Source organism: Indicator indicator, chromosome 1 (assembly GCF_027791375.1).
Source record: "Indicator indicator isolate 239-I01 chromosome 1, UM_Iind_1.1, whole genome shotgun sequence".
Taxonomy (NCBI): domain Eukaryota; kingdom Metazoa; phylum Chordata; class Aves; order Piciformes; family Indicatoridae; genus Indicator; species Indicator indicator.
This window is the reverse complement of record NC_072010.1, coordinates 122362150-122389605: the sequence shown is the minus strand read 5'-3', so window position 1 is coordinate 122389605 and position 27456 is coordinate 122362150. Positions and strand designations below refer to the sequence as shown.

The following is a 27456-nucleotide window of genomic DNA, read 5'->3' as shown; positions in this document are numbered from 1 at the left end:
GCCATATTGTTCCACATATTTATCCTCCAGAAAAAATTAAACAGTTAATCACAGCTAAATCAGTAAGGAAATAAAAAGCAACACTCAGGAAAGAAGGCATTTCAGTCAAGCTTTACAACTGTAACTTCAGGCCTTAAAACCTGTGTGCAGGTGGGCTCCTTCCAACATACACAAGTGATATAAATCCCCAGCAGCAGAGTTGGTGGAATCATAGAATGGTTTGGGTTGGAAGGGATCTCCAAAGGTCATCTAGTACAACTCCCTCCCCTGCAGGGAGCAGGTAGAATTGGTTTACACTAATGCTGACAAAGCATTGTATCACTGAGGTCTCAACAGCAGAAAGTAGAGAAATACCAGCACACTTTCACACAAGAACTTCAGATTCATTTGATAATTCCATTTCTCATATTTACTGTCCCTCGTTTTCAATTTTGTATCTGATCTCTTTCATACATATTTGTCAGTGAAAGGGAAAACTATGTTGGATATCTGAAATTTAATTAAGCAAATGAAAACTGATTGCTAGAGGTTCTTCAAGAAAAGTCTTCCACTTCATCAAAGTTCATTGAGAACCTCTTCCATCCCACACAAACTGACTAACCATGGTTATGCTAGAAAAAGTTGTTGCCTATGACAGCAAATTCAAGACCACTGTGAACATCTTTCAACCTACTGATCTTCAATGCTCCACTGTAGAGCAAATAAGAAGATGGATAAATAAAGACAGAGAATATCAAGAAGAAGGTTTCCTAGAGAGGCTCACCAAGCAGAAATGGTTCAAATATTTTACAACATTTACAGTCCACATCTCTGGAAACACAGCAAGGAAGAATATCCATTTAAAACTAAACTAATTGGAAATTTTCTTAAACAGACACCACATAATGAATACTTGCATTACCTTTATATATTCAGCATACATTAATGCAACCAATTTACTTGGACTATCTCATCTTTTTAGCAGGTAAAGCAATTCTCAGTAATTTCACTGTAACCTCAGAGCTATGATCAATTGCCATTGTCCAAAAACTTTACACTTTGAGAAGAGGTCATTAGGCTGATAACATAATAGAAATAAATTTCTGGGAAAAGGAGAGTGTTGAAGGAAATAACTGAACAGAAGGCAGGAGACTTTATAAAACCAGCAACTTGGCTGATAATGCAAAGAAAAAAAATCTGTTAGATTTCCTATACTGCTTTATACATATATAAAGACAGATGAAAAAGAGTACTGCTAATTTCGTGGTTTACATTATTGTTGTTGCTAAAAATTAAAGAACTTCTCCGTTCTTCCACCACTTTCCATCCAGGGCAGATAGAGATGAGGTCATTTACATATGCATAGGAATTGTAAAGAGTAAAGAAATCTCATTTGGAAAACTAAAACATGGAATTACATGAATTTCAGCTTATAGTTTTGACAGGCAAACATAATTAAGGAAGCTAATCCTTTCCAACATACATTTCATTTGCAGTAAGAAAAGACGACTTGCTATTCTCAGCCAGACTACTTGTGCATGTAGTTCATGTGGAGTGCTAGAGGAAATTATGAATGCCAAAAAGAGTCTGTAGGAAAAGGGTTTGAGTTATTTCTAACTCCTAACTGTGTCAGCCTACATAGTAGAAAAAAGTATGGGTTTTTTTTCACTCACTTTACAGCCCAGAACTGTAAAGTAAAAACCAGAAATGGACTGGAAATTATGCAATCAAAATGCAAGATGAAATTTTTATCAAGACAGGAACTGAGTTAATTTGTCTGCTCTTTGTAGCTAATTTTCCTAACGCTTGCTGTGTTCCAAACATGTTTACCTCCACAATCTGCTGGACAGAAGTTTTATTACTTTGCCTTTCCTTGAGAGGTTAGAAGGAATTGATAACATGCATTTGTAAAGGACTGCAAGGTGTACTCTAAGCTCAGGAAAAGAAATAGAAAACAAAGCAAGCCTAGAGACCTTTATGATTAAATTCTGCAGTATTTTCAAAGTGATTTCTATATAAGACTTCAGAGGAAGTCTACATAAAGGTTAGAATTCCATTTCAATTTTTCTGCAAGAAGAATTTCACCTATCTACACATACATCTATGAAAATTATCTGCAAACTCCCATAGTAGACATACAGCACTATTTTTTTTGCTTTTCCTTGTAAACAGTTCACATGTTTTCCATGATATTTCAAAACAGTGGCCAAGTTCAGCACTAGGAAACACATACTTACTTTCCAAGCTCACATTTTATTTCGGGTAGTCTAGTTGGCAGCGGTTTCTCTACAATCAACTTCAGTGCATACCAAAACTCTCCAACCATATCTGACAGGAATATCACACTAAAAACAGATACATAAGCTTAATAACACACAGCTTTTGTGCACCAAATCAAAAATCTGCAGACTAAAATTCAAGAAAAACTTAATGAATTCAAGACAGCAAATTCTTTAACTAGCTCCCAGTTTTCCCATAACACATCTTGCTGGCATCCTTATTCAGCTACCAAAACTAATAATATTTACAACTACTGATATTACAAAGTCAGTAATTCATCTTTATTTTAGCATTAAAAGTTGTTTGTCAGTTTTGTTTGTTGGGGTTTGTCGTTTCTTTTCCAAAAAACACAACTCAAAAGCATTTCAACTTCTAACTTACAATAGTAAGCTTCAATTTCATTTCAAGGTCACAATATTTTCTTTCTAGCCAGTTCAAATCAAAGTACAAAGACATAGAAATAGTATTCACTGATTTTAAAAAGAAAATTCTTTTCAAACCCAATGATGAAAACCAAGGAATAGACATGAAATAGACACATTTATATGAGCATGACAAGGAGCTATGCTTCAAAAGAATACTGAACATACTGGTTTGATATACAATCAAATGTTGTCATGACTGAAAATTGCTTGCTGCTAGGTGAGACATGTACAGCAGTATATTCCTGTGTCAGACATCCTAACACAGTCCTTTCCTACTGCAGATTTCTTTTTCTATGTCCTGGTTTTCTAAGTAGCAGAATCATAATAACATTAAACCAGAGCACTGTAAGCATCTAAAAACTTACATGAAATGCACTGTGCAAACCCATGATCCGCTAAGGGCCCGTTCTCGTTCTAAATGAGAGCTAACTCTGCCTGATCCATGACTTTATGGTTTCCAGACTATCCTGAGTGCCAACACAGCCTTCAAAGTGAGCATAAAAAAAGCTTAGGAAGGAATCATCCATTTGAAAAGGTGCACCTGCCAGAAACACTTTCATAACGCTTCCACCCAGCTGCTACCATAACAAAGGAAATAGAGCATGGCTTCAGGAAAAAAAAGATAACAGCATGGATGTACTTTGGAAGTACCTCTGTCCAGCTGTAATTGTAGTCCTTGGGAGCTATTGCAGTTTAAAGCAGCTATTAGAAAGCTTTCTGGTACAGTACTGCCTAACTGTACTGAAAATGTACAGGTGTGCTTTATGTCATCGTTGCACATATTCCCCCAAGTCCCAACCTACCAATTGGCTGAGCTTAAAGTTTTGCTAGTTAAAACAAAACTTTATCTTGTTGTTTGGAACATGAAAAAAATTAGGTCTGTTCTCGTGCACAGCTTCAGAATGTATAATTTCTACAAATTCCTATTGAAAAAAAAATATTTACTAGATTGATAACTGGAGTCACTTTTATAAATCTGTATTGCTTGAAAGCTGGACTGTACAGTGATACCTGCCATTATCCTGGTCTTTGGAAAACTCAGTATGTGCAAAATGAAGAAAACTTTGAAATGCATGGATTTTGGCTTTGTAAACATTGGGTCTTTGAACACAGGACATCTGTCTCTGCCTTCCTGATAAAATGCCACCCCATCTTCCTTCCCAGCCTCATATTTTTGCCAGTCAACTGACACCACTGAAAAACAGGGAATTGTTTTTCAATCAGCCCTTCAAGTAAATGATGATTTACTAACCATATTCCAGGAAAATAAGTTTTGCCATTCTGCACTTTTCAGTTATTTTCTAAACTGATTTAGCTGAAGCTATGACTAAGAGGTCATCTGTCTTTTTAGTGCTAATTATCACACCTGCATGTTTTCATTTGTATTTCCAATGTAATGAACAACTTGTAATTTAAAACCTCTCCATATTCATTTAGTAGATCACTGTTGCTTAGCAGAAAACTCTGAAGCTAAATGGATTTATGTGAAGATTGTTAAAGGGTTCTTCACTTGGTTTTAGATATGTTGCTACAGTTTTGTTCCTTTTCAGAAGAAAAACTAAATCATATTATTCCCTTTATGGAATTTACATCTTTAAAAACTAACAATTCATCTGAAGTTTTCAGGAGGGACTTCTCATATTAAGTAAATTTCTAAAACAATATTCACTCAGTTCTAGTGAACTAGGATAACTATGGGTTGTTCTACTGCCTGTTGGTCAGGTTTTTCCCTTCAGAGGAAAGCTGCTATTTGGGATAAAATGTATTTAAGGTTAGAAAAAAAGTAATTAAATTTATTACCTTTAATGGTTTGGGTTTTTTTTAGAACAGTATCTACAGCAAGCAATTGAACTTTCAATGTTAAGTAGTTCACTTATTTGTACAAGAGTCAGAACCACAATTATCCAAACTTGGCAACTTACCTTCCATCTGAAGTGCCAACAGCAGGTGGGGATATCTTCACTTGATACAAAAATGTTTGTTTAGGCCCAAGAGTGACAGCCTTTTGTCCAGAAAGTGACTGATTCTCCAGCACCACACTCATCTGGAGAATTTTATCTGCAGGATTAGTGATGGGAATTTGAATATCAACAGTATCCTAGAAAGAAAAAAAAAAAGAAGCCATTACACATAAAAGATCTTTCTCAAACAAACATAAGATGCTTACTCCTGGTTTATATTTACATAAACGCAGTCTGCACTTTTGTTTGATGTGTGAACTAACCTAAAAAGAGAAGTTGTGGCAAGAGATACTTCAGCCAATATTCAAATTGTAAATATATAGAAGGCAAAGCCCCATTCTTCCTGGCTGATCTGCCAGCTACTTGACCTTCCAAGAAATGGTTGAGGCTTGCCAAAATACACACAACCAGATAAACACTCCAAATCATCTCCCAATAGCCATGCAGAGACAAATGATTAAGGCTGAAGTCCACAGGATCTGTTCCTTTCAACGTTTAAGTTACATCATAACCTTTGACATTAAAGCATCACCATAATAAACATTCTGTCTCCCTTTCCTTTTTGCCATTTCCCTTACTAGTGACCTTCAAATCTTTCTGTTTAAAATCTGTGAAAGCTTTAGGTAAGGGCCATCTTGATCATCTGGAAAACATGGCTGCTATTAAAGATTTATATTAAATTTATATTAAAAATAAAACAAACAGGCCTGATTTGACAAATATGCTTACTTTGCACGTTTAGCAGCTTTAACATGAGCAGAATTTGGGCAGAGGTAGCTCCACTCTGCACAGCTGCCACCAGGCATAAATACAGGCTGGGTGCAGAGTGGGTTAAGAGTAGGTCTGAAGAAAGTCTTGGGTGTATTGATTGATGAGAAGCTCACCATGAACCAGCAGTGCACTCATGCAACCTAGAAGGCAAACCATATCCTGGGATGCATAGAGTGTGGACAGCAAGTCAAGAGAGGTGATTCTTCCATTTGCTCTTGTGAAACTCCCACCTTGAATGCTGTGTCCAGTCCTGATGTCCCCATCATAAGAAGGACACAGCCCTGTTGAAGTGAGTCCAGAGGAGGGACACAAAATTGTTAAGCCTAGAGAAGAGGAGACTCCAAGAGGACCTCACAGCTGCTTTCCAATACCTGAAGAGATCCTACAGGAAGGCTAGAGTGGGACTTTTCATGAGGATGTCTAGCAATAGGGTGAGGGGGAATGGTTTTAAGCTGAGGGAGAGCAGGTTTAGACTGGATCTTGGGAAGAGGTTCATCAGCACAAGGGTGGTGGGAATAGGTTGCCCAGAGAGGTTGTGGATGCATCCCCCATGTGGGTGTTCAAGGCCAGGTGGATGAGACCTTGAGCAGCCAAGTCTAGTTGAGAGGTGTCCCTGCCCACGGCAGGGAGGTTGGGGGAGATGATCTCTAAGGGCCTGTCCAACCTGGGCCATTCTGTGATTCTATGATTGCATTCTTAGGCAGCCCTGGAAACACTGCTGTATTTGAGCAGTGTTGCAGTGACTCCTTCTTCACTGTAAGGTTAACAATAATGTAAATGTACCCCAGGTACCCTATGTGTGTAAACATCAAGAGACTTTAGGAAATTAAACACTTTTAAACAACAGGAAGGAACATACTGATGAAGGAAATCCTCTGTCACAATTCAGGATGAAGTCCTGCAGTCTAATATACTTATGTTCCATTCATACATGTTAACCTATACAAAATACACAAAACCCAACCCCAAATATATGTCATTATTTTGCTGCATCTCTATTTGCCTCTATCCCTGTTTTGGTCTCTTTCCTTTGCTCTAACCAAGCAGTTTATTTCAAAATGCAGGGTTGGAGATTTTTTAACATCTGGTGATTTTGTTCTCACAGCAAAAAAAAGTAAATAATTCAAACTGCAATATGAAAGGACAAGAGACAGAATACCTATTAAAATTAACAATACACTAAAAAGTGAACATGAAATACTTTATAACTCCACACACAGCTGCCTCACTCTGCTTTGAGCTTGCCTGTGATTTGGTAACCTTCTATATATTTACATTTATAGAAAATCACTACTAGAACATACGTAAAATACATTTAATGTTCTACAGATGGCAAGATTACACCAACAATTTAAATCATTCAAGTGCCTCGCACCCATGAGATCGAATTTAAATTTGCCATAAAATATTTTAAAGCTCAGATTAATACTTTTCACTGGTGCAAACAAATTTCTAAACCTATCTACCATTTTATTGCTACAGGCTTCATAACAATTTTTATAGTAAAACATCTACATGCTGTGTTGAAGAAATAATTTTACAGTAGAAAAGAAAATATTGGACGGCTTATTCAGGAAAAAAAAAAGCAGCAACTCTCAAAGAAGCCTTTGTAACCTGGTAGACAAAGGAGATTTTCTATTGCCAACATTAGCCTAATGTAAAGCAGTGTTTCCTTGCCAGTTTAAAGTGAAAGCCTAGGATTATGAATTCCCCTGGAATTTCCTAGTAAATTTTGCTTGAATTGCTACAAGCATTTCAAGGAATAGGAGTAAATGTGTATCTATCAATATAATGTGTGTATATTGTACATTCCCAGGCCTTGATGGATTGCTATGGAAGCATAGTACTTGGATAAATTACAAAATGCCCTTGCAATTGCTAAGAGTATTATTTTTCCTGAAAGTATCATTTTATGAGAAAGACTGCAAAAGTACAACATCATAAGCAAGTTCCAAACACATTTTAGTCATTAATTTAGATCCACATTCCAGGTGTTGTGTTTTTTATAAACATTTTGACAGAAGAAAAATTTTAAGCTGAAAAAAGAAGGGAAGTAATCCTGTTCTTCAAAATGCTTTTTGCAAGGGAACTAATCCTGTTCCTCAAAATGCTTCTTGCATCAAGACTGCCAGTGTCCAAGTTAGAGCCATTCTGGTGCAGTATTCCCATGGGTTTATTCCTTTGTAGATGCACTTCATGTCCAGTGTAGGTCATTTTCAATAATGTAACATCAAGTAAAATACAATGAAAAGTGAATAGGAGATAACACTTATTCTCTGTGGGACTTGAAAAAATAATTGACTGCTTAAACTTTATCCTACATTAACAGCCTGAGCCTATGTATAGGTGTAAGATTTTGTTTTAAAAGATGCTCCCCATCATCAATTGATCTTTTGTAATATTATGTTTGCTGAAATATTTTCCTGATATATTTTATATCAAAGGTTTTCTTTTAATCCCATTCTTTGCATCCTTAGCAGCTGGACCTAAAATATTTAAGTTCCTAATAGGTAGTTTTACATTTTATTAAAGTAATACACTGCACTGAACTGTTGACTCATCCTCCTCTAATTTCAACAAGATACCTTACAGGAAGTTGGACACATTCTAAAATTACTGTGCATAGCACTTCTCTGTGTTCAAACTACACTAAGAAGAAGAAAAGGAGGCTGAAGGGAGACCTGATCACCCTCTACAACTGAAAGGAGGTTGTAGTGAGGTGGGTATTGGTCTTTTCTCCCTAGTAAAGTAATAGGACAAGATGAAATGGCCTCAAGTTGCATCACTGGAGGTTTAGATTGGATAACGGAGGAAAATTCTTCACTGAAAGGGTTACTGAAAACTGGAATAGCTTTGCCAGGGAGGTGCTTGAATCACCATCACTGGAGGTGCTTAAAAGACAAACGGATGTGGTGCTAAGGGACATGATTTAGCACAAGATTTGGTAGTTAAATAATGGTTGGACTCGATTTTACAGGTCTTTTCCAACTGAAACAATTCTGTGATTCTATGATCTTATTCTAGCCATCATCAGTGGTCAATAAAAGCACTATCTGGCCAAAGTTTCTGACACTAACTGCATTTCTTAAAGCTTTAGAACAATTGTTTTCAATTAAAATCCAGTTCCATTAAAGAGATAACATTCATTCCCCATTTTTCTTTTTCTTTTCTAGTCCATGGATCTTGAGGAGAATGCATTTGTACTTGCTCCCAGGTCTGCCATGCTATTCTTTTACAAATAAATTTTCAAGTCAGGTAAGTGGGAAGAAAGTTATTTTGTAAGGTGTGGTGAGATAATGCAGCAGAAATTCTTCCTGTGTAGGCTCCTGTCCAAATCATTGTTCTAGACTGACAAGCAGCAAGCACCTTCTTTATCTGTGGTGCACCTGATGACAAGCAGGAATGTTGTTTACACAAAGACTTAACTTGCAATGGTGGTAATACTCCTGAAAAAAATAGATCTTGCCCTTCTATCTTCCATGGACTCAGAAGGATAAGAGCTTTCAGTGTTGCCATCAGTGTGTTTACACTTCAGTAGCAGGACTTAATGTAGACTCTTGTGTTGTAGTCTCATTATTATTCATTGCTGTTTCTTGGAATAAAGAGGTTCAAGTGAATTGATCAGCAGAGCTGATGACAGAGCTCCAAGGCCATGAAGATCATAGCTCAGCCCAGCTTGGTCAAATTAGGTTCAGAAATCAGAGCTGTCTCTTGAACTGCTTGATGCAACATGCCTTTAACATGCACCTCAACCTCACCTCACCACTTCTTTCAAGCACACTTCTAATCCAGACCCACATGTCCACACTCAGTTGGACCTTTCTCACATTGATGATTCAGACACGTGGAAGACCTAACATCCTTGAGGTGGCCAGTCCTTCCAGCTTCCTAGTCACTCACTAGTTAATCTTTGTGGAGAGAACCACCTTACTCACTAGAGAAGCAGGGGTTTTTCCCTCTCTCTGTGATGTAAACTAACTGCCAAGATAACCCTCTCCTACATGGATGTAGAGTTATGACCCCAGAGAATCACAGCATTGCCTTCATCTTCACACTGTATTTTCCATTTTCAGTAGGCATACTTTGCCTCACAAATTACCAGCTTGCAATAAGGCACCAACTGCTCATCAACAGTTAAGTCTTTGCCAGAATAGCAAATTGAAGTACTCAAAATCTAGGACTAAGCACCTTGAGCAAATTATATATTTGTAAAACTTGCTTAGTAAGGAGTCCACTATTATCACCATTACAGCACAAGAAACTAACCAGAATTAAATAATGTGCACAGGACACTTAAAATCAGAGGCTAATAGTGCAATGGGTTTTAGGTGTACATTTACACATAAAAATCTCACTGAATTAAGTGTCTTTTAGCTGAAATGTGCATTGGAACCTAAGAAATAATGCCCTAAACCAGAATTTGGATGATTAGTTTATAAGCTATTACAAGAATTCTAAGTTTGCTGACTAAAAGCACTACACTGTTAACCTCTTCATAGGAACTAGACATTGTACCAAGCAAACAAAGTAGGAAAATGATGGCTTGCAATAGATGATTGCTAAAGATGTCTTTATGAAATTGAAGGAGAGGACTGCAAAAGCATTACATTCTGTGAATGAAGCTATCTGTCATGTCCTCATGTTTCCCCATCATGCATATTGAGAAACTCACACTAAAGTGATATTGCAATAATTTAAAGACAGGTAGGAAAAGCTAATGAACTAAATAATATACACATATTTGGACTTCCACTCAGCATTGTTTGAGTTTTGTTCTTCTGTATCATGTTTCTGGTTTGGTATAAATAGATAGAAGCAGTTGTAGCAGAGAGAAGTTGAATTAAAAGAGAAATGGTATTTCAATACAATCATAAAAAAAAAAATCAAAACCTGACAAGGGGATACAGACTGACTCAAAGATAAATTAATATCCCAAATTCCCACAGCTGAGGAAGTAATAACTATGCTCACATCTTAATGAATATTCTTTTGCATTTGAAATCAAGGCCACCTCTGTGCTCACACAGATTGAAGCTCAATAATTCTTCATCCTGAGACCACAGGCAGATTTTCTTTTTTAGCCCCAGCAGTGTAGGGTGAAGAAATTATCAATTACAGCTACTTTTCACCAAACTCTATACTGAAGGCTGGCACTTCAGTGATCAGTTCAGTTGCTTGAGCCACCATGTACAACAACCTGGCTTATCAAAGATGAATCCGAGTAGAGAGCACAAATGAAAAATATGAGTAGGCTGACCTTTTCCATTACCACAGCCAGTCTGGAAGAAAGTACCTGTAATGGCATTAGTGTAACAAAGGACCAGATGCTTCAGAGCATTTTACAGGACAACAATTTACATCTACTTTGACAACTACGTTTTTGGAAAGCAGGACTCCACACCTGACAGATTTCAATACAGCTCCTATTCATCATTCTTATAGGTCACGTTGCCATGCAGATACATGCAGCATATGAGGTGCCAATGACTGAGAACATGGTTTGAATCAAATCAATAACTGTATTTGCAGTCCTTCTTCAATCAGAATGTTCTGGATACCTGACACTTCAGTAAATTCAGACTGCATCTCTCAAAAAGAGACATTTCTCTTTTTTTTCAGAATGTTTTGTCTGCTTCACAGACACCCACAGTGCCAGAACAAAATACCAGTGCCAGTATCATTAAAAGCACTAGAAGGTGTAATTTTTCTAAGTTAGAACTGGCCTGTTCATAGTGAACAGCCATCAGTTACTACTGCATTTTTAGACAACCAATTATGTCTCGTTGGGAGGTAATACACAATTTAGGACACTTTGTTTCCAAAAAGTTTCTGATACATTAGGTAGACAATTAGCAAAACCTGTCTTTTACAACAGTTTCTCTACATCTAGACTAAATCTTACCCATAGAGATCATTGTGAATGTCAGTCAGGTTAAGTATTCAAGCAAGTATTTGTCACTCTTATTTACCCAAGGAATTCACTATTAACCCTGGACTTTGAGGCTACACAGAATTACAAAGCTTAATTCTTCAGCTTACTGTACACACCCATATAATGCTACAACAAAAAGTTTGCTGCAATAATTTTGGGCTGGTCACATTGATTTGTTTTCAAGTGTTGTAGGAAGTTACAGTAATGCTGTAAATACAGAATTCCAGTAGATAGGCACAATTGCAATAGAACAGACCTTGGAAGTCTTGGTGAGGGCTATGATTTCTTCATATTCATATTAAAGTTGGCAACTGAAACAACAGAATTACTTCCAGTCATTTAATTGACTCTATTAGACACATAGACTGCTATTTGCACCACGGGTACACTGTCCTGGATTTAAAATGCACTGTGGTGAGGTTAGAAAGCTCTCTCTGTCATGAAACCACCAACATGATCAAGTCTATGACAGTGAAATGCAGAGGTACCAGATTGCTCAGAACTGATCAGGAAAAGGCTCCTGCTACCCTTGTGGAAGCAAATGTTCTACTATGTGCTTCTACTCCCAGTTCGCACTCCTACAAGCTAATTAAAAGTACTTCTCTACTTTTTAAAACTAGAAACCAGCTTTACTATTTCATTTTATTCCACTTTTATGACCATACTAATGAGATAATTTACATCCTAGCTATACCACTTACCATCAAGATACTCTACCAGCAGAGGTAAAATGCTAATTAACTTTTGTCTTAAGATGCTGCACCTAATATAACTCTTGTACTCTGTAGCTCTAAAAAGAGATTTTTAAATAAACATTTTACTTTGTAATTTAAAAAACTGATACCATAATTATTACTGGCACAAAACATATGGAGGTAGATAATTCGATAACAAAACTTAATTTGTCAGGGTTTGTACCAAGAATAACTTTTCCTCCTGAATTTACCAAGAACAGAAAATTACAAATAAATTCTTATTGACAGGAGAAGTACCTTGGATAAAAAACTTCCTCTCCCAAATCCTAGACACTTGGGTCTTTAAATCCAACTTTTATTTTTGGCATATCTCTGGATTCTCAGGGGCCAGACTATCAGTATTATAATGCAAAGATAATTTCTGAAATGTTCACAGGTTTTCTGAAAACAGAAATATATATATAAATCTGAAGGAATAGTCTCTATGAGTTATCTAGTTCTATACCTTTAAGCCATACTATGGCTTAAAAGACAGATAAATTTTAAAAACATCCTCATTGTTAGTTGTTGCTTTAAGCAAAGTTAACTTTTAAGTCCTTAAAGTTTGCTTACAGATGACTGTCTCACATAAAACAGCAAATGCTGCATTATTAATTTTGTTTTCCATATGTGACATAATAGAGGTGTCTGTCCCACATATTCCCTTAGCATTTACTCTAAAAAAAGAAATTAAAGTTCACTGTATCACAAGCGATGTTTTTAATTATATTAACATAAAAAATCATATTATTATGATCTGGTATCTGTTACAAGAATATCTGAAACAGCTAAAATTAGAGTAGACTGTACACAGGCCCACCCTTGTACTTCTCTGGGTGTCTCTTCAGAGTCTAACTAGTTCTGTTGTCACCCAGAAAGCAGTCTCCCCTCTCTATGCAGTGGTATTGGGAAAGATATGGAAGAAAGTGTTTATTAGAGAATCACAACCTTATGAGTAAGAATACAAAGCCCTTTAGGCACTGATATCTCCATATTCCTACATGCTCAATTTTGAGTACCCGAAAGACCCTGTGAAGGAAAGGACTGCTATTACAAAGGTATCTGCATGCATCCACGGATTGCATCAGATTGGAAGGAACCCTCAAAGGTCATCTTGTCTGACTCCTCTGCAGTAAGCAGGGACACCTCTAACTAGATCAGGCTGCCCAGGGCCACATCAAGTCTGATCTTGAATGTCTTCAGGGATGGTGCCTCGGCCACATCCCTGGGTAACCCAGGCAACTCTCCTAAGATTTCAGTTTAGAAACTCAGGTAAATATTAATGAAGTTTCTCAATTGCTATATCCATCCTACAGGCACCATCTGCCATGTGTGAATCACATAGAACAGACTGCTGCGTTCCTAGAGATTGCAAAAAACGGGGAGGTTTGAAGGTTAGAAAGAGCTGGAACCAGTAATGGAAACACTCTTCCTATTCTTAGATCTGCATATAAACATCTTGCTAAGTGTGAAGATTGTCACAGCAATCTATTAAAATCACCACTGAAGAGAGCAGAAGTAGTTCATTAGTGGCACAGACTTAAAAGCCAATACAAATGGTAACAGTGGCACAATTTTCAACCCAACAAGAACAACTCTTGTGGAAGTGGGGGCGTGCAGCATATGTTTCAGAGTTACATTAGCAACTTCTAAGTACTCATGAGGCTCTCAGGGACTTGAGAGAAAGAGAAAGATTTGGCAGAGAATAAACAAAACTATTGTCTCTGCACTTAGGAAACCAAACTGAATCCCTTCCAGGCCCTTAGTTTTATTAAAGCACAAACTAATAATTCACTGTTCAAAACAGACCTTCCCTTCTAGCTTATCTCCAGCTGCACATATCCTGCTTGGAGCTCACATACTAGGTACTTCCTCTCAAGACAGCCAATACTATTTTTCAAATATATAGATGGATTAGAAAGTCTCTTGACTCAGTGAACCAGCAATATACACTTAGCATTTTCTCTGTGAAATAAAGAGTAAGCATGCTCAAAGCAGTAACTGCCAGCCTTTTAGACATTATACACAAACACTGAAGAACTGGCTTACTTCTTGACCTCCATATACACCCTGATTAAATCCATTAGAATATTTCCAAGTCAACTGTTACAGCCTATTTTTCTAAACAATCTGAGGTAATTAATTTACCAGCCTAAATTCAGCCTCTCTACTACTGAGGATGGTGATTAAGCAAGTCATTCTTTACGCTGATTCAGATAGAACAGGAATGGTCTGAATTCCTTTTTCAACAGGCCAAACCGCCTAAAACAGGAAAAGGTTTTAGTCTAAAGTAAACATGTCAACTAAAACTATGTAACTTAAAGTAAGTAACTCCTGAGTCAGCAGCATTTTACAAATATCAACATAGCATCTTATTTCAAATCAAATCAAATCCATAATCAACTATTTTTACTTGATGTTGTTGGAGAATTTTTATGTGTGTAAATCTGTTGCTCACTGTAAAGATGTCATTTAAATACCATTTGATGTTTCAGAAGGTGTGCATACTATCCATAGAAATCCAGCAGAAAAGAGCAGTTACCTGCTTCATCTCATATTCTGGAGATGCACAGCTATAAGATAGTGTTTGAATTTCACTCGAGCATTTTTAAAGAGGATTTGCAGGGAAATAGCAATAATATTTTGGAGGAACAGGGTTGTTCTACATTTTATGAGAACAGATGTACTCCTGCCAAGTTACTCTAGAATAAAAGATACAGGTTCCTGTTACACAGATGGACAAACGGCAACAGAAGGGAACGAATAATAAAGATCCTTTCTTCCCTTCCTTCATATTACACAAGGACAGGAGTGAGTTCACTACTCATTGATTCACATTAATCACCAAGGAGAAAATCAGTAGCAGTACCACCAATCTTCATTGGAACTCAGGAAAATGGCAGGACAGGAAGATAATAGTTCTTAAAAAAAAAAAACCAACACAGATCATCACTTGTAAGAGCCTCCAAACACAGTCTGAAATTTTATACTTAAGAGAACTACACATTTAAGAAATTCTCACTGCTCTCTTTCACATTCCTCTCATTACTATTTAAAACAAAACAAAAACCTCACGTCTACAGAATGTATATGCAACCATGATTCATCTTGAGTTAAAAATCCAGCACAAGTCCCACTGATTAGGAAGACAATCATTGCAGAAGTATATGCAGGGAACAGAACGCAAGCTTCTTTTCCTTTCAGTGATATTTAACTATTTTACTAAGCTAGATACAATCTGTACCCCAGATACCATCAGTGAGCAAACTGTAGTTTAATTGTACAAGGCTACTGCCTTTCTTCACTTGGGTATTTTTCATATATATGTCCACTCAACTAACATAGACAAAGCATCCCTCTAATTACTTCATTTAGAGCTAACCCTACATTTTTGTTCAACAGCAGTTTGTGACAGCTCAGCTGTCATTTCGTGATATACATCAGCTCCCTGCTGTTGTATCACAGAACTGATTCATGCATCTGTAGGGAAGAGAGGAGGGGGGGATACCAGCTGCTAAATATTTATCAGAAATTTTTATTTCTATTCTAATATTGCTCATAATTTACCTTCATTTAGATAAATCTCTCTTTTTATGTTGCTTTATTGTTGGTTGGCTATATTATGGTCTGAATTATTTGCCACACTGTTCTTAGTTAGAGTGATTAATAATTACTAAATTTGGGGGTCTTCAACAAATGGTGTTGTCATGGTTCTTTTACAGAATATTACTTACTATGCTACCAATTGTTATGGAAGCATATTCTAAAAATTGCGTTTAGGGCATGATTCATAAGTTCAGGTTACTCAATTTCTGAGAACATGATCAAAGTCTCAACCACGTATAACATTCACTTTACTGTTTAGTTTAGGGTTCATGAAAAAATTAATGTGCCACAGCTAGCAAAACACTGTGTCATGGTTTTCAACTTCCAGGTTACATAATTACAAAATAATCTTAATTACATGCATTTTTAATTAAATATTAAAAAAAAAAAAAGACAAGGAGAGACTGACACAGTTTAAATTCTAAGTTGTATCTTCTTTAACTCTGGTTGTATTTGTAACAAGCTCTTTATCTTACACTTGTCTATTGACAAAATGCAGAGCCTACAAAAATGCACTCCTTTTGGAATAACAGGACATAGTCTTTTTTGATAGGAAAGTTAACAAAAGTTAAGGTGCTATGACTTGTCTGTACTAGCGTGTGGTGAGACACAAAAAGAGTGGACACACAGAGCAAAAGAAAAGCTGGTGTTGAAGACCCAATGTCCACACAGTAGGAGCACCTGTCAATGTTTTGCTTAAGAGTATTTCTATTTCTGTCCCATGAACTTAAAACACCCGTTAATGCTCAAAGACCATTAGAGGAACACCTGGAAAATATTCTCCAGGTAAGTTAAATGCAGAAGAAATGCATTTCATGCACTCCAGGACTGCTGTGCAATATAAAGGGAAGGGCAATAAGCAGGAATGATAGAAGAGACACCTGAAAAACACTGCTTCTGTGAACTAGAAGGCTGACACAGATGCACCTTTCCTTGTGGGTTCCCTTCATGCAGTTAAACCAAGGAAGAAGAGGTGTCAGGGAAGATGCATGATGTAGGGAATATTACCACATCTTTTGTGCAACCTTGTATTGTTGCTCTCTGTAAAACAGTTACAGATCTAAAACTGATCAACAGAAGGCTTCTACCCCTGCAGTCCCCAAAGCAAGGTGCCCAAGTGCCAAAGATCTGCTATGACTTTTTAGGGTAACCACTTCTTAAGCCAATATCTCCAAAGTGAAGAAAACCATCAGAGCTGGCAAGTGTGCTACTTCTGATCTACAGTTTATATAACTATTAGAAGGCAAAATTATTTCTGAAACTAGGTGAGAAGTGTTTGAAAAGTAGGCCCAGCAGGAGGACTAATCTCTTACCAGCACCAGACACCTCCTAAACCAATTATCACCCAAGACCAAGATTTTGAAATTGTCATTCTCTATTTCTCAGCCCTGCAGAAGTTTACAATCAGGATACTATACTTCAAGGAAAGAAGACAAATCAGAAGTGATATATGAACTTTAAATATTTTAAGAAATACTTAAAGGTTTGAATTTTTTTCCCCCACATAAACACATGCTAGCACATAAAATTAACTGAGGGGACACTTCTCCCTTCATAGCATGTGTTACTGGAAGAAGTAGTCCACTAGTAATACTTTTAGCCCACATTTGTAGTTGTAAAAATGATCCTGCAGTAAAATACTGTACCATCATTTCTATTCATAGAACCTGTTAGCAGCATCCATTATTAAAGTCAGTATTTCTTAGCTGCTAACAATTCATGCAGAAAAAAGGACACCTAGATGATAAAGCAAATATCCATTTACAGAAGATAAGAAAAATATTAGCTCTGAAAATAAAAACCTCACAAAGATAAATACAAGTACAAATCCTTCAAGAATAAAACCAGCACCAATTAAGCAAGCATACTAAACAGTTATTTTATCTTTACATAAAGTCATTAAAATACACAATTTATTTAATGTGATGGAATCATCCTTCTAATATGACTAACAACAATTAATTTTTTGAGACTGGAAGCATATTTATCTAGTACTACAAATATGATTAAAAATATTTCAATGATTGAATCTAAATGATAGTAATAATTTGACATGCCTAAAGAAGGAGGGTTTGAAAAGAGACTTATTCTGTTGTGGACTGTACAGAAGCTGCTTGACATTTTCGTAGAATTCAGCATCATATGAGATACAAAATTAGAAGTAAATGTCATAAGAATAAAAGTGTAATTATTCAAATGTAATAAAGAAGACATTTTTTCCTAGCATTCATTTTAGTTCATAGCACTGAGCTTAAATGAGGTCTTGGTAAGCATTGAGTTTTGGTATTCAGAAAGTGATTGTGTGTGGTCACTTAATAAAATTGACTAATCCTCCGTGATAGCAGCCAGACCAACAATAAAAATTACATTTTTCTTCTAATGCAGTATGTGGCCGTTTAGGCTGGGTGCTTCCAAAACAGAAGCCACAGAGCTGAGACCTCCAGTGTCCAGAGTGTCCAGCCTAGTGGGTGGACACAGGCAATAGTGTATTGCTACCCATAAATCCTGCACCCTTATGAGTCTGGCTGCAAACTTATTGTCTTTCTCTTTCTTCTCTCTGCTCTGGTGGGAGAGAGATGCTCTCTTATCTGGTAACAATGGGGGAGTATCAGAGGCCTCTTTGGCCTGAGTAACTTTTTTTTTTCCTGCACAGTCTTGGCTTGTTTAGGTGGGGGAGGGCCAGTTCAGGCCTGGCCAGTCTGAAAACGGGGATGGGGAAGAAAGAAGCCTTGGGGGTTTTGGTGAACCCCAGGTAGGGAGAAGGGGAGTGTTGAGGGGTTTTTTGGTGTGGTGTAAAGGAACTTTGCTATGCTTTGCTATGCTCACCACTATGCTTTGTAAGTTTTTGTAGTATATGAATTGCTTTTCCATTTAAACTTTCCATGACTATCCAATCCGTTTGTGTGAGTGTTATTCTTCTGCACCTTTTGGAGCAATAGAGCAATCTCTCCCACTCTAACTAGGACACTGTAGAACAAAATTAAACATTTAGATAAATCTTACCAGAGCTCTGCATCTCACATCCATCTCTCTTTCTGCTGCTGCAGGCATGCTGATAATCTTTACGGAGAACCACACTTTGCAATTTGAAGAACTTTCTCCTATGTTAAAAAGAACAAAATGCCTTATGAGAATCTCATGAGGTGATCAACCTCAGCACATTCAGATCAATGAGGAATTTGGACTTTTAGCAGAAATGCCAATTATTTTTCACATTGAGACAAAGCAAATCATGAACTGATTTAATTGCTGTAAATCAACTCCATTATCTAATCCTTTCTTGACAGGATTCAAAATAGTAACTAAATCAATATCTAAACAAATTGAAAGGAAATAGAACTTTGATAAATTAATTTCCTAGACTAGCACATTGTTTTAGAATTTTAGCTATCATTGATTCATTACTGTTTTGCTTCAACAAATACAATGTTCAAAAATATTCCAAATTATTTATTACAATCTGTTTCCACCATAGAATTAAAACTACAGGTTATTCATCAAACAGATGAAAATTTTCAGTTACATAGGATCCACCGCCAAGTACATGTTTGAAAAGACAGGTTTCTACTGCAATGCATTTTTCATAGATTCATAGAATGGCTTGTGTTGGGAGGGACATTAATGATCATCTAGTTCCAAACCTCCCCACCATGGGCAGGGACACCTTCCACTAGACCAGGTTGTTCAAGGTTTCATTCAACCTGTCCTTGAACACCTCAAGGGAGGAGGCATCCATGACCTCCTGGGCAGCCCATTCCAGTGTCTCACCACCCTCACAGTAAAGAATTTCTTTCTACTGTCCACTCTAAATCTACCCTCCTCAAGCTTCAGTCCATTCCCTCTCAAGCTTCGATCCATTCTCACTGGTAATGCCCACTGTTGCTGTGGCAAAAGCAGCTAAAAAGGCATCATAAATATGCAAGCTGGAATGTGCAGAGTAAGAGAGGCTGGAAAATCAGCAAAACACCAGGGAGGAACGAAGAAAACATTTACAGTTGAAAATTAGAGGTCCACTTACTCAGGCTCTCAGGATTTGAGAAAGGTCATCCAGAGTTATTGTGACAATGAACAAGTTGCTATTAAAGACACCAAGAATGCCCAAAGATGGTAAACACTTGCATCAAAACATTCACACAGCAGTGTTATCCTAATAGATCGGATTGATTATCTGTCTTATCCTAAGCTCTGCTACCAATGACTACTAAAGGCTGGTCAGAAAAAAAAAAAAAAAAAAAAAACCATACAGTAAACCATTGTAAACCTACATTTAATTATAAGGTAAACAGGTAAGAAATCCAGAAGATGTTATTCCCATTTTGTATTATCTAGTTGAAGAAAGACAGGTGGGAAATTCTGGTGATATGTGCAAAAGCTGAAATTCATCAGACTCCCTTTGAATTCTGGACATCATTTATGAAGCCACAGAAAACTGTTTACAATTACATGTGCATGCTCATGAAATTATAAAGATAAATTTTAAATTCTGCTCATGATGATGATTATGAAACTTGTAAATAACAGAAATTTGCATGAGTGTTACAATTAAGGCCAGAAAGAGGGAAGTGTTTACTACCAGTAACCATGGGAGCCTGCAAAGGCCATATGAAAATGACAGTGGGTTTATAATTTCTGTATTATATTAAGTAAAATTAAATCAACATCAGTTCATCTAATACGACCTTTGGCATATCACAGAACTTAAATTCTCGCATTACACAGAATTGCTTTTGTGCTACTACAGTCTGGTAATGTCTTTTACTAGAGCATATCTTACAGATAGACCGAGTCTTGATTTGAAGATATCCACCAGCAGTTTGTTCTGGAGGCTAATTACTGGAAGACATTTAAATATGAGTCCAATTTCTGATTTCCATTAGATTTGCTTCAATGTCCAGCCAAAAGATCTTGTAATGACTTTCTCTGATAGCTTTCAGAGATCTACCATTAAGTATCTAGCGTTTTCCTACATTTGGAATGTAGTCATGAGTATTAATAAAATTAGCTCTTCAATCTTGCTCAAATAGGCCAAAGAGATTGAGCCCAAAGTCTCTCATCACAAGGCTGATCTCCACAATACAAATATTACATGTGGCAAATTTTTTTGCAAGCCTAAACAGTTGTTCAGCAACTTTTAAAAATGCAGACACAAGAACTGCTTGCAGTATTCCTGTTTGGCAGTGTACTATATGAGATGAAAATAACCTTCATCCTCCTACTCAGACTTCCTTGAATCATACACTAGAGAGATACATTATCAGTTCTACTTTGCCACAGTATTAGTCTCAGGAGTTCAGTTCTGCTTTGCAGCAGTATTAGTCTTGGAAGCTTTTCTTTTCTGTTGTGACCCCAGCTCCTCTCAGAGCCACTTGTTGCAGTTCTGCATCTGCATATATGGCTTTATTTATAGACCCTATTTCCAACAAAACTGCAGCTGACTGGCCCTAATTACACTAATTTTTTTTTTCAAAACTTCACTGAATATATCCTGTATTAACTTAGCTTTTTTTTTTCCAGACTAATTTGAGATGTATACAATTTATTACTTTTTAATCCCATCAGAATTTTACAATCCTCTAGTCTCTGGAATAGCCTCAGTATCTTAGGATCTATCAAAATTACTATGATTGAGGTAAAGACATCTTTTGAATGTCCACTAGAGGATTATGGAACGTACATAACATTGAATTTAATCAACTTTTTAAAGTGAAGAAAAAAATAGTATACAGCAAAGAGATGGGTTTTGCAAGAAGAGAGGATCCCTTTACACCAGAACATGTCACCTAGAATCTGAAATAAAAGTTCTTAGCTAAAAAACAAAGAAAAATCAAAAGGTGCCAAGAGCTTGGGACATCACACCCTTCCAGAATGTAGTCAGGCTGTATGAAAAGGTACAACAGAAGTCTGTAAAATTCAGGTGGGAGACAACAAAGGAAAACATCCGTAGTAAAGTTCTATTTACACAGGTTATGTGATTAAAGAGCAGGACAATGGGATTTATTGAAGTAAAGCAACAGAGTTATAAATGAATGTTCTCTACAATTAAGGAAAATAGAAGAGTATAAACTTGTTTAAGCAGAAAATGAACAAGGCTGCCTCCCTGTCCCCAAACCTCCAAGAACACCCATACAAAAAACTCCTTTGAGTGACAATTTCCTGAAGACTTAAAAAAAGCAGTAGTAAAAACTTTTTCAAACTTTTGAAGCTGGTAGCCTGCCAAACTCAGAAGGGCTGATAGCTGATCAGGGTGGAAAAGGAATTCTCAAGGTAGATAAGTCTGCAGCAGAACATTCAAATTAATTATTTGCAGTAGGGTTTGTTATAGTGGAGTTCAGGGGCTTTCTATACCCACACTAGAGCTTGTTTTGAGGAGTCAGAGGGACTCCTCCAAATTAAGGTTTCAAAAGAGAACACTTTGGAGTAGACTGATAAAAAAGAAACTAGCAAATCGCCTGGGCGAGAGTCTTTGCCCAACAATTCAGAAGGAAGCCAGGTATGAAAGTGTGATGGTGCAAACTGGCATGCAACTCATTGCTTAAGTCAATTCCAGGTTCAAAGAAATTAAAAGGCAGAGAATGTGCCATCAGTTTTTAGACAGGTCTCTGGAACAAACTACGAAATTGCAGATGTGAGTTTGTTTACATGTCCCAAATAAAATTATTAAGAATAACAATAAGGGAGAAAAGCCACAACAAACAAAACTATTTGAATTCTTTGACAAAGTTGACAGCTGAGTGAATAAAGGGAGATGTGCTTCACATAGTACCCTTTTTTTCCCAAAAATCTCTTTCAGGATTCTTTTCTAAAGGCTTCTAAAGAAACCAAACTGCAGAAGAGGGAACATTAGAAGATGGGATCAAAACACAGAAACAGGAAGAAATGGGTAGTTCTCACCATGAAGAAAGATAAAGAGTAAATTGAAAAGGCTTTCTTTTTTGGTATGAGAAGTCCTGAACCATTTTGTCTCCATAGGACAGATATTTTAAGTAACATATTCTGTCTCTAACAAGCTGATCAACTAGATGTCTATCTCCAGTGTGCTAGGAGTACTTTCACTTTTTCCCTATTGCACAGCAGGTTTTGTGGAACTGCCTTGTTACTTGTCATTACACTGTTATGTCTTCCAGCAATTAATGCATCTATTACTGCTACCAAGATATTTTTCCATATAGACTTAAAGCCTGGTTTGTTGGCTCTTAGCACTCCTGAACCATTTTTCTCTATTTCATAATTATAGGGATGTAGATGTCAAAATCTACTTGCTTCTTCTCTTCTTACTTTTATATATAAGCTATTGGTTCTGTTCATGAAAACTGCTTAAAAATACTGACATGTCTCAAAAGCAAAGCATTCAGATCAAGTTGCTTTCTTTTTAGTTTAGATCTCAAGTATTTTTAGCTATCAAAGCTGTGTGGTTTTATTTTTCCTTTTTTTTTTTTTTTTGGTAAGGAAATCTGAATTCTTTTTTCAACTACTTATGCATTTGAACTTTTAGATATCTTTCTCTTTAGATGTACCTCCATTTTGGAAAAGTGAGTATTTTTTCTGGAGACTCTAAATAAACAACAAAACCACAAACAATCTTTCTGATCAAAGCTATCATGTTTGGGAGGGAATATACTGTACGCATTTTGAAATTATAGTACACACATTTAGGCACTTTAGATCATAACATCATTTCCACAACACCCTCATAGGTATTTCCCTAAAAAATGTCAAATACTTTAATTGCCACACATGGAAAGAACCTGGCAATTCTCTGCTGCAGGAGAATCCTTCCATTTATTTTTACACTTGAACTCTTTCAACAAATAGCCCTGCAAGTATTGTTTAATTTTAAGCGCTGAAGTTGTATAACCTTTGATGTTCTGTCAACTTTTATTGTATGAGAACATGGCTGAATTATTGCTTTCCTGCCCACTTTCATTTTTAAAAACATAAAACCTAGGACTTTTTTTAGCTGTAAACCTAATACCAAATAGCATCTTTATAGATTAGTCTGAGGTCTTTATTTATATAATGTATTTGAATAGATGAGCCTAAATCCAGTTTGTTTCAAGTGTCCTCATTCTCAGGTAATTACAGACTAATTCTACTCTGAATTTCTTCACTCCTAAGACAGAGCTTATAAAGTTCTCATACATCACTTACAAAGTTACAAAAACCTACAAAAGCTTTAGCTCCCTGAAAAGATGTGAACATGAGATTAAATTCATAATGATTGCTCTTGACCTTTCCTTTAGTCTTATCTCCCTGTTTCTGTTTCAAATTTGAAGGATAACACACAAGGCCAAAAATAGATCTGGTGTTAAAACTTCATTTGCTAATGTATAGAGCAGAAGGTTGAAGGGTTGGGGATTTTTTGCTGGTTTGATTACATTTTTTTTTTCTTTCTTTTCCCAAGAGTTTTACTTTACCAGATAGTAGACACTGGGAAAACAAGGCTGAAACATTGAGATAATCTCAATACACTCATGCTGGAACAGACGTGTCTCATTCCCAACAAATAATCTCCCACAAAGGGAGATTATATCTGTCCACTTCTGTTTTCTGCACACGTTTTAAAAAACAGGAAAAATAAAAGTAAATACTCTTCTCTCTACCCTAGAAAACATTTGTTGTAATACAAAAATGTTCCAAGTTGCTGACGTTGTTTTGAGAAGATGCTGTTTTCTCCACTTGAGACGTCTCAATACAGAACATGATGTTCCCAGAATTCTGTGAACAACTCAAAACAGAAAATACTATTACAAACACAATTCTAAATTCACCATTACCTACACACCCACTTTCCTAAGACTGCATTAACATTTTTAATGCATTTGAAGTCTCCTCGTAGGGCCTGAGCATCATACTTTGATGTGTTATAAGATAAATTCAGTTTGACTTTAGACCTCTATCTCTTATCATTTTACTCTGGGACTTCCATGAAAAACTTGAACCTGCTTTATGCAACTACCAGGTCATGATCTTGTCAGACCTCACAAAACAAACAAACCAAATTTTAGTCAGTACTTCGGATGGAAAACATCACTAAAAAGGAGTGAGCACAGATCTTCTGAACATAATGCATCTACTTAAATACTTAATCTCCACAATCTTCTCTTTTAGTGTTTCTCTTGGTCAGTAGGCTTTCATCCTTGCTTGTTAGGGTCAAGCATGTGTCATTACTGGTTAGGGCAAACCAGCATCTTCCATATGTTAGCTACTGCAATTTCAATCAACTCACATTTTGAGTTTCTTAGAAGTTTCTCTGACTATTCTGTAGTCTTTTTTTGTTGTTGTTGTTGTTGTATGGAAACATTAGAAGCACAAAAAGCTGTGTACTTTCTATTACACAAAGCTGCCCTGAATTTGAGGGGGGGGATGACAACACAAAACCCAGACATTTTTGTATCCAATCCTTAATAACAAGTCAACAAGAAAATTTAATTTACTAATATTTATCTACAGTGAATATATTTGTGAATAAAATGTTCTGTGTTTAAAACACAAGACTACTAAACTACACTTCACATGAAAATTGAACATCATCCTTCAATAAGCTTTTCAGAGAGTTGAACATCATTTTGTAATCTGGTCAGTCTGGTGTCTTCTCTTACTTCTCTTTAAGTGATACAGATAAACTGCTCCTCTTCCGTGTAATCTATTCATTTTATTGTGCAATTAAAAACAAAATCTACAAAATTCCACTTAAATTAGTGCTGTAAGCCATATACTTTTAATCTTATACTTCATTCCATGCCCTGAAGAGTTATCAGTTGTGAAATCTCCTTCCTCACACTCACAAGATGCTTTGCTCTACTCAGGCAGAGGAGAATACAATCCTACTATATCAGCCACAAACTGAAATTTCTCTTCTCCCTGTTCCTCTCCTTTCCTTAAAATTACTGTTGATCCTCTGTCTGCCACACCAGCATTCAAATGTGATGCCAAGCATCAGTGGTCATGTATTGGCTTAAAATTAGAAAAGATTCTTCTCTTCTGATTGGGTCACAGCTGCCTATCATGCAGCTGAATTACACATCACTGATGAGGAAGGAAGATTTGTCTTGGACTCTGGAAAAGCATAGACTTCTAAGGGTGTTTTGGGGGAGAGGTGGATATGGGCACAACAGGGAAACTGGAATTGTACTGCTAAATAAAATGTGAATTTGTTTTGTTTAAAATACTTTATCCTAATTTTACAGCCGCCTCATATTGGCAGCAAAAGTATGATCACTTAAACAAAAAGCTGAATTAGAGTGGTATTTTCAAATTCAGTATGTGTTCTTTCAACAGCATTTGTACTTAAAATTGGCAGAGCTAGTGTAGCAATAAAATAAAATTACACTCAATTCTATCTTAAAAAAAAAACACACAACATCAAAAACACTCTTAGTTGTGTCATTAAGGGTATGTTTTGTAGTAGTAACAGCCAAAGGAATAACATAGATTGATTTCCTCATTCTACAAAACACTCCAAATTCTTTTTGAGTGGATACCCTTAATATTATTCTCATCATATATGATTTCACAGAATTTAAAATACAAATTAAAGAAGATATTTTATCTAGCTCCCTGCAGCATGTAAATATGTAATAGCTTTCAGTATATGAAGAGCTCACCACTACTAGTAGAGGATAAATCAACATTTAGACTTCATTTTACCACATGCAAACAAAATATCCATGAGTATCCAAACCCCTGTAGAATCATCTCTGAAGGACAAGAGCTGTCACTCATGGGGAATGATTAGTTAATAAGCATATGCCATATTTATTCTTTTTTTTCTCTTTGACTTAGAATAATTTTTTAAATATATTATTTGGAACAGACTATCTATTAAGAAACATAAATCATCATATATGCTTATTTTTCAATTTGTCCTTAGCAATATGAGAATTACACTAAAAAGTCCCAACATTTCTTCTCTAGACTCTTCCCAACATATTAAATTTCTCTACCATGTTAAATTCACAGTTTTGTTTCGTCCTTTTTCTTTCTACAGAATTTTCGTTAATTACTTCAGACTCATCATAAACCTCAAGGTTTAGTCCAGAGACAAAACTAGTTACAACAATCTGTCCAAGGACACAGAAACCCTTTACAATAAGATATTTCTTTGAACAGTGTCTCTAGATAAATCTAATTGGTTCATATGTCCCAGGCAAAACCTGAAAATTTTCTGTATGATTAAATCCATCACTCTATGAAAAAGATTTAGAAATGGAATCCTGACTCAAGGTATCTCTCCCTTCATTTTGCTTCCAAGCACAGAAAATCTGTACATAATTTGGGGGGAGGGAAGTTTAAAATTATGTAAAAGGTAAACTTAATTTTTACTATGTGACAAGAGTCAAGGGTGTCAAGAGGGAGGGGACAGGTTCTTCTCACTTGCACCCTGTGACAGGACAAGGGGCAATGGATATAAACTACAGCACAGGAGGTTCCACCTCAACGTGAGGAGGAACTTTTTCACTGTGAGAGTCGTAGAGAACTGGAACAGGCTCCCCAGAGAGGTTGTGGAATCTCCTCTGGAGACTTTTCAAGACCAATCTGGATGCATTCCTGTGCAACCTGTGCTAGATTCTATGGTCCTGCTCTGGCAGGGGTGTTGGACTTTATGATCTCTGGAGGTCCCTTCCAACCCTTAACATTCTGTGATCCTGTGACAAATAGCTTATCCTTGCAAAGGCAAAGTTTCTACACTTTCTTCTTCCAAGTTCTTAACTTAGAGTTTTCTCCCTTAAAGGGTTATTTTTTTTTACTAAATGTAAATGAAAATGCAT

General features: G+C 36.4%; 1 protein-coding gene across 1 annotated transcript in view; it reads right to left on the bottom strand.

The window, feature by feature from the left end:
- The window catches only part of CFAP47 (cilia and flagella associated protein 47), a 286222-nt gene that overhangs the window by 83327 nt on the left and 175439 nt on the right, over positions 1-27456 (bottom strand). The window contains 3 exon segments of the mRNA XM_054395813.1: positions 2217-2324; positions 4607-4782; positions 18692-18789. Coding sequence (XP_054251788.1) covers positions 2217-2324; positions 4607-4782; positions 18692-18789 — 382 coding nt within the window.